This window comes from Cololabis saira, chromosome 7 (assembly GCF_033807715.1).
Source record: "Cololabis saira isolate AMF1-May2022 chromosome 7, fColSai1.1, whole genome shotgun sequence".
Taxonomy (NCBI): Eukaryota; Metazoa; Chordata; class Actinopteri; order Beloniformes; family Belonidae; genus Cololabis; species Cololabis saira.
The window spans coordinates 7,416,109-7,434,448 of NC_084593.1; the positions used below are offsets into that span (position 1 = coordinate 7,416,109).

The following is an 18,340-nucleotide window of genomic DNA, read 5'->3' on the forward strand; positions in this document are numbered from 1 at the left end:
TAACATCTCCAACAGCGACAGGAGTGAGGACCGGGACATACGAAAATTTTGACGCCATTCCTCTGGGAGTACGTCTTCAGTCTCCAATGGCGCTTTTGCATTAGTATAACCTCAGCTCGGTTCTACCCGTTTTGCGCTTTCGCACTAGGGCTGAGACGGGTAAAGCCGCTCCAAGTCGATACTTTTTTCTGTAACCATTTCAGCCAGGTTTTTTGCGGGCTGAGCAGGGACTATTTCTGACGTCACCACCCTCCTCGCCACCGATTGGTCGGGGGGCGGGGACGTCAGACGTTTGAATCAAGCGGGAGTCAGAGCGAGAGCGACCCGCGGCTCAGGGCGATTTTATTATGAAGCGCAAAACGTCTGTTTCATGATCAAACTCTGAGGTGCAGATGTTCATAAACCTGGTGGCTGACGAGAGAATTAAAAAAGGGACGTAGACGGGCTGTTTTTTTCTCAGCCGCTCGCGGCTCCAGCTGATTTCTCATCAGCGCCGACATGAACAAAGCGGTTGCGCAATCGAGTACGTCACAGCAGCTTCACCCCAACCTGCCCGCTTCTCCCCTGGCTGTGGAAAAACACACGTGTGGAGCCGCGTCGAGCCGAGTCGGGCCAAGTAAGTCCTAGTGCGAAAGTGCCACAAGTTTTCCCACCAGCTGGCAGTGCGTCCCGGTCTGACCCAAAAGCGGCGTCGACGATTACGGCGAGGTCATGCCTAGGTGGAGTGTCTAAGAGGGGGAAATTACCAACCGCAATCTTGTCCGTCGCCTGTGCTCTTGGAGCAGCAGTTGGGCGTGTAAAATAAAAGACGTAAACAACACCCGCACAATAATTAGAACCACCGCAGTTTTCAAGGCATTCATGATTCTGTAGTTCTGTAGTAAACAAAGGTCGCACGTTAGACGTCAGAGCAGATTTGTTGTTGTTTTGCCGCATAATGTGACGTTCGAAAACGCAAAACTACGGTTGTCTCTGTCTACACCAGGTACACACATATACATACTGAGTTTTCAAAAATCTTCACTTTGCCCGGAGTTTTTTTAAACATTCGTTTATTTGCGTTTTCATGTGGATGACCGGTCCAAACGTAGGAAAATATCTTCGGTTTAGCAGATACCCGGCTACGTGTGTTCGGGGCTTGAAGCTCCTGTACGTGAGTAGCCTGCTTAGCGCTGAGCTAAACAGCACCCCAGCCATAGTTTCCAAGTCTTGTTTGTTTTTGGGAAATCACATTTAAATATCAAGAGATGACCTTCAAAGAATCAGTCAAAAATCACTTATAAGCTCGAGTGTTTGGTTAAAAGGAAGGTAAAAAATCTTCGAAAAAGTCACACCTGTTGATATTTGAAACAAAACATCATGAAAACATGGAAGGTTATACATCCTCTCCATTCCACCACTGCTTCACAAGAAAACCAGGAAACGTTTCCAATCACGTACCTACAGAAGCGTATTGCATTCACTTGAGAAAAACAAAAAATCTGCTCTGTTTTTCTGAATCAACAAGATCAAATTTTAATTAAAAAAAATCTGCTCTGTTTTTCTCAATTAACAAGATAATGTCCAGCAGATCAGAATGAGCTTTCCGTCTGAACAACCAAGTCCTGAGGCGCAAAGTCGACAAACTAATAACAATACCATCTATATAACTTAAAGACAAGAGTATCTCCCAATCTTTCAAACCAAAAGCAAAATAAAACTGGATTAAACTGGCGGGACATGTTTGCTTCCATGAAATCCAGCTCTCAAGTGAATGGCACCTTCTTGCAAGTTGTGACGTATCTGGTTAATTCAGAAAAACAGGGCAGATTTTTTTTTCATTCAAACCTTTCTCAGAATTCTGAGATAATTATCTCGTTAATTCAGAAAAACAGAGCCTATTTTTTTTTTCTCAATCGAATGCAATACGCTTCCGTACATCCCCCTCTCAAGTCCCCACTTGAGAGTTTGTGGTTCGAGATGGCACTGGATCCTCTTTCCTGCCTTTAAGAGTCAAGAACGCGTGAGAAACTGCTGAGTAGTGAACATGCTGGCTCACAAAAAGTCCATAGCTCTTTTTCAACTTCTCCCTCACAGCGAGACACAGTTATGAACGGTTAACATGACTTACAGCAGATGCTCTGGACACCGGGGTTAACGACCAACAGGACGGAGGGCAGAGATGTTTTTTCTTTAATTAGCCTGTTTGGCTTCGGTTTGCAGTCACAGATCCTGCACAGACACGGGTCCAGGGTTAACATACAGTGTGTCCAATACACAAACGAACTGATGCTGCTTCTCCAAAACCCATATTCAGGGTCAGTAACAGCAGCACGTCCAACAAAAAGCACATGTTCGTTATAACATCCTCAACACCACATCATCTCTTTATTCATTTCTTTATGTATGTGCATGTGTGACATGTATGTATGTATGTATGTGTGTATATTTATTTATTTTTTATTTTGGATATAAGCATAGACATGAAACAAGGTTACTATAAGGGCAATTAGAGGGAGAAAAAATGGAAAGGGGTATGAAGAAACTTATTTATTCATACCCCTTTTCAGACAATTTGCATCAATCAATCTCATATCTGAAGGTATAAATACTTAGAATTTCATTCAATTGGAAATTTGGGTTATATTAGTTTTCTATTATTTACAATAATCAAATCAAATTTATATATGAATATATTTTGTGACGATGAGCTCATACTGAATATGTATATGTTGTTTGGGATTGTTCTTTTGTAAACACTGTTTACCAATCACTTTTGTGCTAAAATATTACTGTTTACTGAAGCATACTCTTAAATTAAATACTGTACTTACCTGCTGTACTCTACTGCCCTTACTTTTCAACAAATTGTGCTTTTTATGATTGTAACTCTTTTCTTATCATTTTATTTCATTTTATTTGTTTTATTTATTTACTGTTTAATTGTGTCTTGCTGCTTTTAATGTTGATGTAAAGCACTTTGAATTACCTTGTGTTGAATTGTGCTTTACAAATAAACTTGCCTTGCCATGCCTAATTATCTGAAATAAATTCATTCATTCATTCATTCATTAACAACTTCTACAGTTCCCGCTTCTTGTCCCTTCAGCTGCTACTCAGTTACACAGGTAACCTTATTATATCACACACTAGTTGCGTGGCATCAGAGGTGTCAAGTAACAAAGTACAAATACTTCGTTACCTTACTTAAGTAGAAATTTTGGTTATCTATACTTCACTGGAGTAATTATTTTTCAGACGACTTTTTACTTTTACTCCTTACATTTTCACACAATTATCTGTACTTTTTACTCCTTACATTTTAAAAACAGCCTCGTTACTCTATTTCATTTCGGCCTTTAAAAAAAAAACTATCCAGTTAAATTGCTCCATCCGGATAGAGTGAATTTGGTTGTGGTTGTTTCAGATGTTCTTGTCCAGTTTTGTTCTTACATCCGTTCCCTCAGATTCCTGCAACTAAACTTGGATGTACATTCCAATAAAGGTTAGGATAAATGATAACATGCCTCTGAAGTTTGACTTTTTGCACCATTACAATACTTATAGGCAACTAGTCATCATATCTCCTGCTCTCTGAAACACATGTTAGTGCTCAATAGTACACATATATGCTTCTTTAATATATTTGTATTATACTAAGATACATTCATTTTCAATGGCTTTTGTCCTTAATGGCTTTTTTCCCCCTTACATTACTTTTACTTTAGGTAGTTTTGAAACCAGTACTTTTATACTTTTACTTGAGTAAAAAACTTGAGTTGATACTTCAACTTCTACAGGAGTATTTTTAAACTCTAGTATCTATACTTCTACCTGAGTAATGAATGTGAATACTGAAGACACCTCTGCGTGGCATCAAACACGTAGTCATGATGGCAGCATCTTCCAACAGAGCTGACACGAAGCACCGAGGTCGTTACACTAAAGAAAAAGGCCTTTTCGTTCCCTTTCAGCTGGATCGTTGCTTGTTTGACTTGAGTTTAACATGAGAGTTTAAGGGTTTCTTTCAGTCACCTTTCCCCACCGTCTATTATAAGTGCACGTTTTAGTTCTATCTAACTCATTTAAGTCTTTTGGGAAGTTAATTCGTGGGAACAGGGAAGAGAAACCGAAGAATATGAGCGAGTGAACGAGCAGAGAAGTGCTGACAGGAAGGAAATCGTACAAACGTACTTGACAGTTCAGTTATTTTCTACAGATTTTCCTCGAATGTGAACCAAGATTTTGGACATGAATAACATTTCTAAAGAATTCCCCGAACAATCAGTTTTCAGTCACATGCTTGATGACGCGAGCACAGGGCTGGTCCTGTTCCTGGATAACACATTTTGTTGCAGGAACATGATTCCAGTTTGTTCAGTTTTGGTAGAAACACGGGTGAATTGTGTTGACCACAGTCCACTAGTGAGGTAAGCACTTAGACGTTTTTTTACTCAGTGTATGGTAATTAGTGCATAAATCGGGATTACGCAGTTTTTTTTAATTCAATTAATTTCACTTTTACAGCATTTTGTGTAACGTACATTATATAATTAGGCTAAACGTTATAGTGTCTGTTGAAGTCAAGTAAAATACAATGCAAAAACTCAGAATCTTACCAGGAATATTTGTCTTATTTCTAGTTAAAATGTCTCATTTTTTGTCAAAAAATCTCATTACACTTAAAACAAGAGTCATTACCAGAAAAATAACTTATTTGACAATTTTCACCTGTTTCAAGTAAATTTTCACTTGAAATAAGTAGAAAAATCTGCCAGTGGGACAAGATTTATCTTCTCATTACAAGCAAAACAATCTTGTTCCACTGGCAGATTTTTCTACTGATTTTAATTGAAAATCTACTTAAAAACAGGTGAAAATTGTTGTTTTTTTCAGTGATGAGTCTTGTTTTAAGTGTAATGAGATTTTTTTTTACTAAAAATGAGACATTTTAACTAGAAATAAGACAAATATTCTTGTTAAGATTTTGAGTTTTTGCAGTGTACAGATTTGAACATTTGGTTTTATTTATATTGTGAGCATGTATAATGCTTGAAATTCATTTATTTATGTCTTTATTTATCCTTCTTTGATTTACAGCAATTATTTTTAGATGGCTTTTACTGGTTTTACTGGATTTACTTCTTTATAGACCAAGATTTAGCAAAATGATGAATAAATAAATTGTGTAAAGGCAAAAAAAGGCAAATGTGGATATTTATAAAAACGAAAGCCCTCATTGTCATATATGGGAAGTAGCAGTGAAACAAAAATATCTGAAAATATGCAAGGAAATTGAGATTTTTGAGAGACTACTTCTTTGTTCATTTTCTGAAATATGCAAATGTTTCAGCTGAACATAAAAAGCTGAGACAACGATCATCATGGATACAATGGACATTGATGACAATACCCTGCTGACTCAAGGTAACGTTTGATCTGCTGTGACTCAGTCAGGTTGTAAAGTCTCCTCGGTGCATTCATGGAGGGAAAGATACGTGTGATATTGGTGAATAACCTTTGTAGAAAAAGAAATGTAGCCTACCTGCTTTGCTTTTTTGCCATTCAAAAACGATGTATAGTTTTCTGTTAACTGGGCCCACTGCTGCGTGGGGCCCACGCCGAAGTGGGAAAAAAAAGTGTGCTGAATAAAATAAGGAAAGTTGGACTATATAACAATATATAATAATATATAATATAATTTTATAATAATAAAATAACTTATTTGACAATTTTCACCTGTTTCAAGTAAATTTTCACTTGAAATAAGTAGAAAAATCTGCCAATGGGACAAGATTTATCTTCTCATTACAAGCGGAAAAATTTTGAAAATATACTTGAAACAGGTGAAAATTGTTGCTTTTTCCAGTAATGTGTCTTGTTTTAAGTGTAATGAGATTTTTTTTACTAAAATGAGACATTTTAACTAGAAATAAGAATCAATTTTACTTATCCTGTGAAGGACAGAGTCATATTGATAAGTTCAGAAAAGTGTTTTTTATTGTTGTGTTTTGATGTATTTGATGTAAGCCCAGTGGATATTTAAAGCTTACAGAAGGCTGCATTTAACTGCTGCTATGTCATTCCTGCAGTATTTCTGCAGGTGTTTTGGTCACTGCTATTATTTGTAATATATTATATTATTTGTAATCAGCACAAATTATCTGTCCCCATATGATAAAATCCACCATCCCCCCTGATTTTTTTTACAACTAGAGTAGGCTACTGACCTCAGCACTTTAACCCTCACACCACAAGTGTTGACTGAACAATTACCACCGCTGACCACGAGGTGGCGGTAATGTACATTTTTTTACTATTTGCAAACGGCCAGCAGTGTAAAAGGATACCAAAAAGAAGATTACAGCAAAGGAAAAAATAGAAGAAGAAGCTAGTAAACAAGGGATGCTACTTTTTTTTTTGTTTTTTTTGCTTTTATAACATGCATCACGGTTGTAGTGATTGAGATTCAAAAAAGAAACCCACATGACCTTTTCACTGGCTTAAAGCTCCAACAAGGCTTTAACTGAAGCGTTGGTCCATCCGTCATTTTTTCTTGTATTCTCCAACTTCAACAAATAGACTCACAGTGAAATGTTTCTTGTCCAAATGGTTCAAATGATTTGTGGTCATGTGATTTATGTTCACAAGAGTGCTGAGCATAATTTAGAAATCCCGATTAGCAGACACCCCGCCAGGTATTTGCTGTTGGCCAACCTGAGTACCTCCCCCCACTACAGGAACGTTTTTCACCCTGTGAAGGTTCCCAATTCCCAAAGGCCACTTTTTCAGGTCATGGAGACACGTGTCATTGATCTGGCCACGAAAAATATACCTGGAACTCCCACTAGAGCAGGGGTCGGCAACCCAAAATGTTGAAAGAGCCATATTGGACCAAAAACACAAAAAACAAATATGTCTGGAGCCGCAAAAAATGAAAAGTCCTGTATAAGCCTTAGAATGAAGACAAATGGCGAAAGTCGAAATGCAGAGAAAAAAGTCGAAATGTTGAGAAAAAAGTCGAAATGTCGAGGAAATAGTCAATATATCGAGAAAAAAGTCAAAATACAGAGAAAAAAAGTCAAAATATCGAGAAAAAAGTCTAAATGACGAGAAAAAAGTCGCAATGTGGAGAAAAAAGTCGAAATGTGGAGAAAAAAGTCGAAATGTCGAGAAAAAAGTCAAAATGTCAAGGAAATAGTCAAAATAATGGGAAAAAAGTCAAAATATCGAGAAAAAAGTCGAAATGACGAGAAAAAAGTTGAAATGTCGAGATTAATGTTGAAGTACATTCAAGGAAAAAGTCGAAATGTTGAGATTAAAAAGGAAAGGAAAAAGGAAGAAAAAAAGAAAAAAAGAAGAAAAAAAAGAGAAGAAAAGGAAAAAAAGAAAAGGAAAAAAGAAGATAAAAAGAGGAAAAAAAGAAAAAAGGAAAAAAAAGAATAAAAGGTCAAACATTTTTGAAAAAGCCCCAGGAGCCACTAGGGCGGCGCTAAAGAGCCGCACGCGGGTTGCCGACCCCTGCACTAGTGGAAACACACGTATTGGACACTTTCCTAAACCAATTAATAACAAACCGTTACTCGCAGACGGGGAGGGGCAGCCTGACTGGCCACAAAGTTGTTTTGAGATATATGATGTTTGTTTTTTTGGTTTGAAAATTCAGAATACATTGACAGTTGATTAATATTTAATGTTTCACCTCCATCATACATCATGCATTATATGTTTGGTTTAGATTTGCAATGAACTAAAAACATCTTTCTCTTTCGTTGTGATTGATTGATTGATTCAGGGGGCGTTCCCAGGAGAAACCAGTCTCCCAGATTCAGCATCATTTGTCTTGGGTTACTGTGTGCTCTGCTGCTGGCCGGTAATGTAGGGCAGCTTATCTTCTGTAAGTCATTTGTTTGTCTACATTTATACCACGATTTAGTTTAGCCCTTTTGACTTTGGCGTCTATCTTTGAAAAAGTATTTGGCTGAGAAAAAGAGTTTCTTTAGTGTATTATTAATATTATTGTTCCATTAAATGGTATGGAAAGGTTGTTTTTTTTCTTTTTTTGATCTAAATAAGGCAGTATCATACCCCTGGTACCACCTGATACCCATTGGGTTTGCAAGTCTGGGATAATTTCCCACCTTCAGCAAGCTGGTACGGCTTGTGGTGGAAAACCAAACACCAACTGGGCCGACTGGCCGAAGCTTTGCTGAACCATGCCAGAGTCTGCTACGCTAAAATCCCATTATATTATATTATATATTATTATCCCATTAAATTGTACCAAAGCAAACCTCCCTAAAAGGAGAAAGCATTAAAAAAAACTGTGCAGACTTCAACCCCCATCCCTTCCCTCTGTTGTGATGTCTTCACTGAGCAGACTGGTGGGATCAAGTCAAAAGTCATTTTTCCATCTATTCTACAGGTGGATGAAAAAGAAGGGGGGAAATTGTGTTTTTATAACAGAATGCAAATTGTTAATATGTGTCTTAAATAAATATAATAGCAGACCACATATTGTTCTTTTTAACACATGAATAGTAGGAATGGGCGATATTTTACCGTTCACGATAAACCGTCAAAAAAATTCCTCACGATAAGAATTTGTATCTCACGGTAAAAATGATAAATTCCTGTTGATGATGTTTTTGTGTAAAGCTGATTTTTGGAAGGGAGGAAGGAAGGAAGGAAGGAAGGAAGGAAGGAAGGAAGGAAGGAAGGAAGGAAGGAAAGGAGGAGGGAAGGGAGAAAAGAGGAAGGGAAGAAGGAAGGAGAGAGCAGGAGGAAAGAAGGAAGGAAGGGAAAAAAGAAGGAAGGAAGGAAGGAAGGAAGGAAGGAAGGAAGGAAGGAAGGAAGGAAGGAAGGAAGGAAGGAAGGAAGGAAGGAAGGAAGGAAGGAAGGAAGAAATGAGCCAGAAAGAAAGAAAGAAAGAAAGAAAGAAAGAAAGAAAGAAAGAAAGAAAGAAAGAAAGAAAGAAAGAAAGAAAGAAAGAAAGAAAGAAAGAAAGAAAGATAAATTCCCATTGATGAGGTTTTGTGTAACAAACATGGCGGATCTGAGAGCGAGATAGATTTATAGTTACAAAGGTGGAGTTGAATTGGTATTTTTTTATCGTCATTTTTATCGTTATCGGGATAAATGCCAGAAATTATCGTGATACATTTTTTAGTCCATACCGCCCATCCCTAATGAATAGCCACTTATTTCATTTCATTTTCATTTCATTTTTATTTATTCCGATCATGCAAAGAAAAGAAACAAGCAAGTAAAATGACAACACAATCAAAAGCATGTTCCATAACCAGAAAGGAGCAGGAAGAAGAAAATCTTATTATACCTGCCCCTCCCTCAAAACTAAACTGAACAATAATAACGGATGGTCTGCACAATTACTTAGTTAATATCACAAGAAAAGAAAAACAAGAAAATAAATTGTCTGTCTCCATACGCATATATTATATATTTAGACTATTTCATCCATACATTGCAATTTTTTTCTCTTTAAATTTATATTTAAACTGAAATATGTTTATACAGCCCTTTAAATCATAATTTAATGAATTCCATAACTTAATTCCAACAATTGAAGTGCTCATCTGCTTTAAGGTTGTTCGGGCAAATACATGTTTAAAATTAAATTTTCTACGACTATCTTCGTTATTTAAACTTAAAGTAAACATGTATTGTAAGTTTTCTGTTGGTGTGTTCTTTGTAATGTGTATTGAAAATAATTGTAAGTGCTCTTTTCTGTAATAAAAATAAAAGATTCATATTGGTTGGATATGTGTTGCCCCAGATTGCAACACAATAAGTTAAATAAGGCAAACTTAATGAACAATATAAATTCTCATTACTGTATGATTTAACACAAACTTAGCCACTTTTGATTTTACATGAGCTATATAAGCTTTCCATGTTAATTTCTCATCTATAATAACGCCTAAAAACCTAAATTGTGATACTCTATATTCCTTCTAAAGTAAGTGATAAATTTGTCTCTCTTCTTGAATGACCAAAAATCATAAATTTAGTTTTTTTCAAATTTAAAGAAAACTTATTCTCATCAAACCGTTTTTTTAATTTCACCATTTCTTTTTCTATACATTTAGCAAGAGTTTTCAAATCATGACCTGAACAAAAAAAAGTTGTATCATCTGCAAATAACTTACTAACTTACTTACTAACTTAAGATAACCTCTTGGCTCTTTCTTTCTTTCCACAGATGGGATTGTCGGCCGTCCTGCATCAGCAGATGCAACTCAGACCAACTACGACACTCCCCCACAAAACAAAAGTGACGTCCTGACTGCAAAGATCGACAGATTGCAGAGCAGTTATGATGCTTTAACCGGAGAGAAGAAACGGTTAGAGATCATTCTGGACAACCTGACTGTAGAAAAGGACCAGTTGCAGCAACGTTACCAGTCTTTAAACACTGCAAGGGATGAGTTGGACGACAACTTGAAAACTGTGACAAGTGAACGGGACCAGTTACAGGGAAATTACAGTGCCTTAAAGCAAGAAAGTGAAGAATTACGGGCAAGCCATAATGACGTGCAGAAAGACCTTAAAGGGTTAGATATTAATCACAACAATCTGACTGCAAGTATGAAACAGTTACAGATAAGTTACACTAACCTGCAAAGAGAGAAAAATGAATTCCAAACACGTTTTATTGCACTTGCAGCGGATAGAGATCAGCTGGAAACTAATTACTCTTCATTGTGCAGGGACAAAACCGTTCTCCAAACCAGATTTAACACCCTGACAAAGGAAAAGGACCAGTTGCAGCAACGTTACCAGTCTTTAAACACTGAAAGGGTTGAGTTGGAGGACAACTTGAAGACTGTGACTAGTGAACGGGAACAGTTACAGGCAAATTACAGTGCCTTAACGCAAGAAAGTCAACAATTACAGACAAGCTATGATGACACACGGAAGACCCTTGAAGGGTTAGAGAATAATCACAACAATCTGATTGCAAGTGTAAGCCAGTTCCAGATAAACTACACTGACGTACAAAGAGAGAAAAATGAATTACAAACACGTTTTACTGCACTTGTAGCGGATAGAGATCAGTTGGAAACTAATTACTCTTCACTGAGGAGAGACAAGGAACAGCTGCAAAGAAGCTTTAATATACTGAATATAAGTAAAAGTCAAAATGAGATAAGCTACAACTCACTATGGAGAGACAAAAACCTTCTAAGACTCAGGTTGAGCTCTGCAATGAGGGGAAAGGACGAGCTACAGAGCAAATACAACAGCCTGGCTGCAGACAGAGATCAGTTACAGGGAACTCTGGACAAGATGACTGTTAAAGTACAACGTAAGCTTTTTGTCCCGCAGTTTTTCTGTCAGAGGTTTAATCTCTGTTGGGTGTTTTATCACTTTATTCTCCCTCCACAGGCATGGTCTGTCAGACACAATGGAGAAAGTTTGAAACGAGCTGCTATTTTGTTTCTACCGAGACGAAGAACTGGACAGAAAGCAGACAAGCCTGCATTGCTGAAGGAGCAGATCTGGTCGTCATAAACAGTCACGATGAACAGGTGACAAAAGAAAAGCTGGAAGTGTATTGTATTCTTAGCTGCTATTTTTATCTGCAAATACCCCTTATTTTTAGGTATTTGATACATTGAAAAGAGCTGGATGGATCCATATTTGCTCCCAAACTTCCATATTTGGACATTAAAGCAGCACAATGTAAGTTTCAGCTTTTGTTGAGTTTGGCGGCTCCTTTGGACAAAAGCGGTAGTGCTTTACCAGTAGTGTGGAAGGGTTCCTACCATCCACCTCAAAGTTACATAGTGCCAGTGAAGGCGATACAGACCCCTCAGACCATGACAGAGGTGTCATAAAACCTGTTGTAAGTTGATGTACCATCAAAATGACTTTGGAAATATTATATTAAGGTGGAAAAGTTACATTGTGCTGCTTTAAAGCAGGATCTCATTGGCATGACACATTCATTTAAGCTCACAAATTTACTGTTACCCTATGTCACCATGGTCTCTCAGAATTGCATAAATTCATCCATCCATTTTATATACCCGCTTAATCCAGCTCATTACAGGTGAATGTCAGGGGTACACCCTAGACAGGGAATAACGTAGATATATGCCATCCATCCATCCATCGTTCCCGGGTCACGGGGGCAGCAGCCTCAGCAGAGATGCCCAGACTTCGTTCACCCCAGACACTTCCTCCAGCTCCTCCGAGGGGAGTCCGAGGCGTTCCCAGGCCAGCCGAGAGACATAGTCTCTCCAGCGTGTCCTGTGTCTGCCCCGGGGTCTCCTCCCGGTGGGACATGCCTGGAACACCTCCCTAGGGAGGCGTCCAGGAGGCATCAGGTACAGATGCCCAAGCCACCTCAGCTGACTCCTCTCAATGTGAAGGAGCATCGACTCCGAGCTCCTCCCGGGTGACCGAACTCCTCACCCTATCTCTAAGGGAGCGTCCAGCCACCCTGCGGAGGAAACTCAACTCGGCCGCTTTTATCCGCGATCTTGTCCTTTCGGTCACTGCCCAAAGTTCATGACCATAGGTGAGGGTAGGTGCGTAGATTGACCGGTAAATCGAGAGCTTCGCCTTTCGACTCAGCTCCTTCTTCACCACGACGGTCCGGTACATCGACCCCGTAACTGCGGATGCTACACCGATCCGCCTGTAAGTCTCACGCTCCATTGTTCCCTCACTCGTGAACAAGATCCCGAGATACTTGAACTCCTCCACCTGAGGCAGGACTTCTCCCCCCACCCGGAGAAGGCACGCCACCCTTTCCCGGTGGAGAACCATTGCCTCGTTCTTGGAGGTGCTGATTCTCATCCCTGCCGCGTCGCACTCGGCCTCAAACCGCCCCAGCACATGCTGAAGGTCCCGGTCCGATGAAGCAAACAGGACAACATAATCTGCAAAAAGCAGAGATGAAATCCTGAGGTTCCCAAACCGGATCCCCTCCGGCCCCTGGCTGCACCAAGAGATCCTGTCCATAAAAATTATGAACAGGACCGGTGACAAAGGGCAGCCCTGCCGGAGTCCAACATGCACCGGGAACAAGTCTGATCTACTGCCGGCAATGCGAACCAAACTCCAGCTCCGATCATACAGAGACCGGACAGCCCTTAATAAAGGGCCCCGGACTCCATACTCACTCCGCACCCCCCACAGAATGACACGAGGGACCCGGTCAAATGCCTTCTCCATATCCACAAAGCACATGTAGACTGGTTGGACAAACTCCCATGAACCCTCGAGCACCCTGCGGAGGGTGTAGAGCTGGTCCAGTGTTCCATGACCGGGACGAAAACCGCATTGTTCCTCCTGAATCCGAGGTTCAACTATCGGCCGTAATCTCCTCTCCAGTACCCTGGCGTAGACTTTCCCGGGGAGGCTGAGAAGTGTGATCCCCCTGTAGTTGGAACACACTCTCCGGTCCCCCTTTTTAAACAGAGGGACCACCACCCCGGTTTGCCACCTCAGCGGTACTGTCCCCTTCCTCCATGCGATGTCGCAGAGGCGTGTCAACCAAGACAGCCCTACGACATCCAGAGACTTGAGGTACTCAGGGCGAATCTCATCCACCCCCGGTGCCACCGAGGAGCTTATGAACCATCTCAGTGACCTCGGCTTGGGTGATGGAAGAACACGCCCCAGAGTCCCCACTCTCTGCTTCCTCAGTGGAAGGCATGTCAGTCGGGTTGAGGAGATCCTGGAAGTATTCCTTCCACCGTCCGACGTAGATATATGTTCAATTGTAATTTTATTTTTTGTCTTTGCCAAAAGGTGTTTGTTAATAGTGTACTGGACGTAAAGCAAAATGCCTGGATGGGTTTAACTGACAGCCTGAACGAGGGGGTTTGGATGTGGCTCGATGGGACCCCGGCCACTACAACGTAAGTTCCCGGCTCAGGCCGCCTAAGTGAGTTCCCCAGCCTCCTGGGCCAGCGCTTCTTACCTAGATTGCGTGCTAGGGGTGTGAGGGGACGGGGCCAGGTGGTGGAAAGAGGGTTAAGGAGTGTGTGTTTATAGCTGTGTGCATGTGTGTTTGCGCATTTTGTGTGAGTCAGTCTGTGAACTGTTTCAGTTCCAGTTCTTTCAGCCGTAGACCTTGATAGTGATGAGATGTTATCAGCCGGCCTCAGTGTCATTCTGATTCAGCTCCACAGGTGTCATAAGGGGGAAGGGTAGGAATGGTGGGAGCAGAGTGTCTCGTCAGCATAACTTCCAGAGGGAGATTGAGAGCCTACCAAGGCTGGCCTCATGGGAGCCAAATTCAAATAGCAGTGAAGGTTTTGGGTCAGGCTCCAGTCATTTTCCGTCTCTGGTTCATCTCAATGGCGACTCCAAACAGTCAGATTTGTGGTCAATTTCTGCCAAGGTGACCAATTCCATGTTAATTAAAAAATTTCGGAGAATATGCAAAGAGAGGCTCCAAAACAGATTGACAAGACAGCACAAGACAGAGTGTAGCAGCAGGGCAGATAGGGAGGGGGTGGGAGAAGAAAAGCATCCGCCTTTGCATAGAGCAGGAAGAGGCCACATGCGTTACTGCATGTAAGAATACTCTGCGTGCAACCCTGCGGTGTCTGGAGGTGGTGTGGATGTTGCTAAACTGAACACAAGCCACCTCGTGTTGCAACATTTATTAAATCCATTTCCATGTAGTGGTTGTCTTTTCTAAGTACTGAGTGTACTACAGACTTTGCGTTTGGGAAACGTATAATTGAATTAACCTACTAATATACATGTTTAGCGGAGTTAGTCTGTGAAACAGAAAGTAGTTATGAGTACACAAAGCATTTTATTCTTAAAAACATGACTGTGTTCTCCTCCCTACAACTGCATTCTAGTAAAGAAATGATCCTTCTTCTTTTAAATTTGACCTCAGATACTGGGAGCCCGGGCAGCCCAACAGCTACTCCGGAGACCAGGACTGTGGAGAATTTATTCAGTATTCATCAGAGGGACATTGGAACGATGATGGTTGTTTTGCTGACCAGAACTTTATCTGCGAGAAATAAGGCTGCAGCTGTTTGATATCAAAAGATTTTGGCTAAACTTCTGTATTATATAGGTGTAAAATATTTAAATTGTTTCATAAACAACATATGAATATTAAATGAGTGTATATTAAAGGTGTATTTTGGCTTAAATTGATTTTGAATTTATATATATATATATATATATATATATATATATATATATATATGTATATATATATATATATATATATATATATATATATATTGTTGGGCGCCGCCCATATGCTCATGTGAACTCTGAACTTATAAATGTATATGAACATTTTGTGAATGTGTATATTCAACTTTGAAACTGCTCAGCTGAAAATCGGCTGTAATGTGCCTCCAAAAATGGCCGCCTTGCCATAAACTACAACCCCCAGCATGCCTTGCGTGGGGGGGGTGGCGCCTACAAGCGGCGCGCATCCAATCGCAACGAGGCACCGATGACGTCACCGCAGCGCGCGTAGGATCAAAACGCTGCGCTGCTCCTTGTCCTTTCTCTCTTTTTCCTTCATTCAACTGGCGGGTCAGCACGTCTTTTTGGCTCCGGGCCAAAGGGACCACGACCCCCCCCAAAGGGGGGGATAAGAGGAGAGGTCTGCAGCGTGGTCTGGCCGGAGGATCAGCGAGGACCCACGGCGCAGACAGCGGCGCGGCATCCCCTTCTCCCTTCTTCCTCTCTTCTCCACTTCATCTCATCCGAGCTGGATCTTTTGGCTCCGACTGAAGCCCCCCCCTCCCCGCTCCGTTGGTCTCGGGGAGGCTCCGACCTCTCACTAAACTCTGTCCTAAGTTTTGCAGATCCGAGCTCACGACGCCCACGCGCTCCCGGCAACCAGATCGGGACACAGCTGCGACTGAACGCTCCGACTGAAGCCCCCCTCCCCGCTCCGAACCCCCTGTCTGCTAACCGCGCAGGGAGCGGGACGGACGGCCGGCGTCTCGCCCGGTTGTGAGTCTCCCGGGGCCTGGACGGCCGCGCGTTGGCGACCGGCGAGCAGGGAAGCACGGCAGGAGAGACCGGTCCCCCGCCGCGCCTAGGAATGCGTGGGAGCGTCCGTTGGTCCGGAACCACGGCCCGGCACGAGGCGGCCCCGCCGCTGTCTAATCCGTTTCAGGGGAAAGGACGGGACGTGAGAGCCTGACTGCGAAACCCCAGCAGGACCGCGAACCCAGTCGACAAAACCCGCAGGCACCCGATCCGGATCCCAGAGGAGACGTGAGCCCGCAAGCAGTGATCAGTAGGATTTAAGAACGGTTCAGAACTGTGTGTGAAGTCGTGATCCCTGTTTATCAGTAACTTAAGAACGTTTTCAGAGCTGAGATTACATTATCATCATGACTGTTGTCATTAATTTGTAGTCACCACTTTCTGCTAGTCATTCATGTTTTAAAGCGCTGTTTTCTGCCGTAGTCACGTTTAAAACACCGGGAGTAACATCCGGTCTAGATCTGCACGTGGCTTAAAGAGGGTTCCGCCATCTTTAAATACCCCGGCTTCTTTAAACACTGCAGCCATGTTTTAAACCGTACATGTTTGTTGATACCATGTTTATTAGCCTACATTTGATTCTTTTCTTTTCATTCCATGCATTTAACTGTCATTTCATTTTTATTGATTGTTGTTTTTCTAGTTAGTTAATGGTTTTATGATACTTAAGTTCTGCCATCGGGATTTATTGGGTATTTGTTTATCATCTTTGATACCCGTATGTAAATAAATTCTGATTGATTTTTAATGAGTGGTTGTTGTTATTTCATGCAAGATTTGGTCACAAATTGATTTTTTTAAGCAGAACCAGTGCTTGGATCCCACGCCTTCAATTGTTATTCTGGAAGTGATAGTAAGATTTGCTGTTATGCAGGATAATCCTAATCATATGAGACTGATTTTCTGCTGTTTAGTTATCATTTGTCCCCGGATTAAGGCCCCGGGGTGGTGCCCCTACGAGAATTATTATCATTTTGATAATTCAATTTGATAAATAGTCGACTTTATTAATTATTAATAATTCTTTAATAGAATTATCATTAGCCTTCGATAACTGATCAGCTTAGCTACCTGTGTGGCACAACAATATATATATATATATATATATATATATATATATATATATATATATATATATATATATATATATATACATACATACATACATAATTTGTGAATGGTTCTGTTCTCTGTCAAAGCATTTACACAAAAGTATTAAAATTGGTTATTTGTTTGTAATCTGAACTTTTTATTTGGGGGTTAAACATTGCTTCAACAGTATTGCCAAATAAAATCTTAATATCAGTCCAAATAAATGTCGTTGGTCCATTTATCTGACATCAGAGTAAATTTACGGGCAGGTACAGTACATTTCTGGGCACATTTGCAACTGTCTTGGAAGCTTTCCATTTGTGAATATTCTTTATTATTGTAGGAGGTTGATTTCTTTTGAATTTACTTCTTTGGAAGTACTTTTTAACTCTTCCGATTTATGTGCAAAAACCTGCTGATGATCAATTCATCAAGGGTTGATGATTTTAGCAGCACCTGACTGTAACTTACCCTCCCAAATCCTCTGACAGCATGAAGGGGTTTTTTAGTTTCATCCATGTTTTTTACTTGTTAAAAAATAATTACACTGTAAATAAAAAGTTATGTAGGTTGAATTGGCTGATTACTAAAGCCTACTAGGATCAGATGTTGAACATTAAATTAAACATAGGACATACAGTGTAAAATATTGCTACCCCAGCTTTGGGGCTTTTATTGAGAAAGTGCTACATTTCTGAACTGTATCAAAAGCAACTTTTATGTTTTCTGAGGTGAAATGAAACTAAAACAAAAAACAAAAAAAGAGCATCCAAAAGAATTGATTTGAGTTAACTGGAAAGTGAAGTAGATACTGAAGATGAAAGACTGCAATCCTGCTCCGGAGTGATAAAGTTGTTTATCATACATATTATTATATACAGAGTTCATTCATTCCATTCAAACTCCATGATTGAAGTTTTCCAAGAGCATCTTTGTAGTGCTTTAGCCTCAGGACCTGCAACAGAGTTAAAGGCAAAAAAAAGCATAAAAAAATAAAAACAAACAGAACCCAGATGTTTTTTTTCTCGTTTTTTTTAACTGAACAGTTGGATTTGTTTTTTTACTCTCCAATTACGGTATGATATTAAGGTACCGTTTTCTGCTTTGTGTCAATGAACAGACACTCAGAGTTATTGCTTTCAGACTTATTTGACCCCTTACACCAGTGTCTCCCAACCTGGGGTCCGGGCCCCCCCTGGGGGGGCGCCAGAGATCTCTGGGGGGGGCGCGAAACTTTGTCTGCTTTGAGGAT

At 40.5% G+C, this 18,340-nt stretch overlaps 1 protein-coding gene across 1 annotated transcript; it reads left to right on the top strand.

Moving 5' to 3' along the window:
* Positions 1–11,239: 11,239 nt before the first annotated feature.
* Positions 11,240–15,002, top strand: LOC133447441 (CD209 antigen-like protein E). The gene is made up of 4 exons (XM_061726124.1): positions 11,240–11,308; positions 11,389–11,531; positions 13,765–13,874; positions 14,870–15,002. The coding sequence occupies exons 1-4, from the start codon at positions 11,290–11,292 to the stop codon at positions 15,000–15,002; spliced, it is 405 nt and encodes a 134-aa protein (XP_061582108.1). The 5' UTR covers positions 11,240–11,289.
* The last annotated feature ends 3,338 nt before the right edge of the window (positions 15,003–18,340 follow it).

Excerpts from the sequence above, each read along its gene's own strand:
- LOC133447441 (XM_061726124.1), top strand. Across the intron at positions 11,532-13,764 it reads TAAACAGTCACGATGAACAG|GTGTTTGTTAATAGTGTACT; the intron begins GTGACAAAAGAA and ends CTTTGCCAAAAG. Across the intron at positions 13,875-14,869 it reads GGGACCCCGGCCACTACAAC|ATACTGGGAGCCCGGGCAGC; the intron begins GTAAGTTCCCGG and ends ATTTGACCTCAG.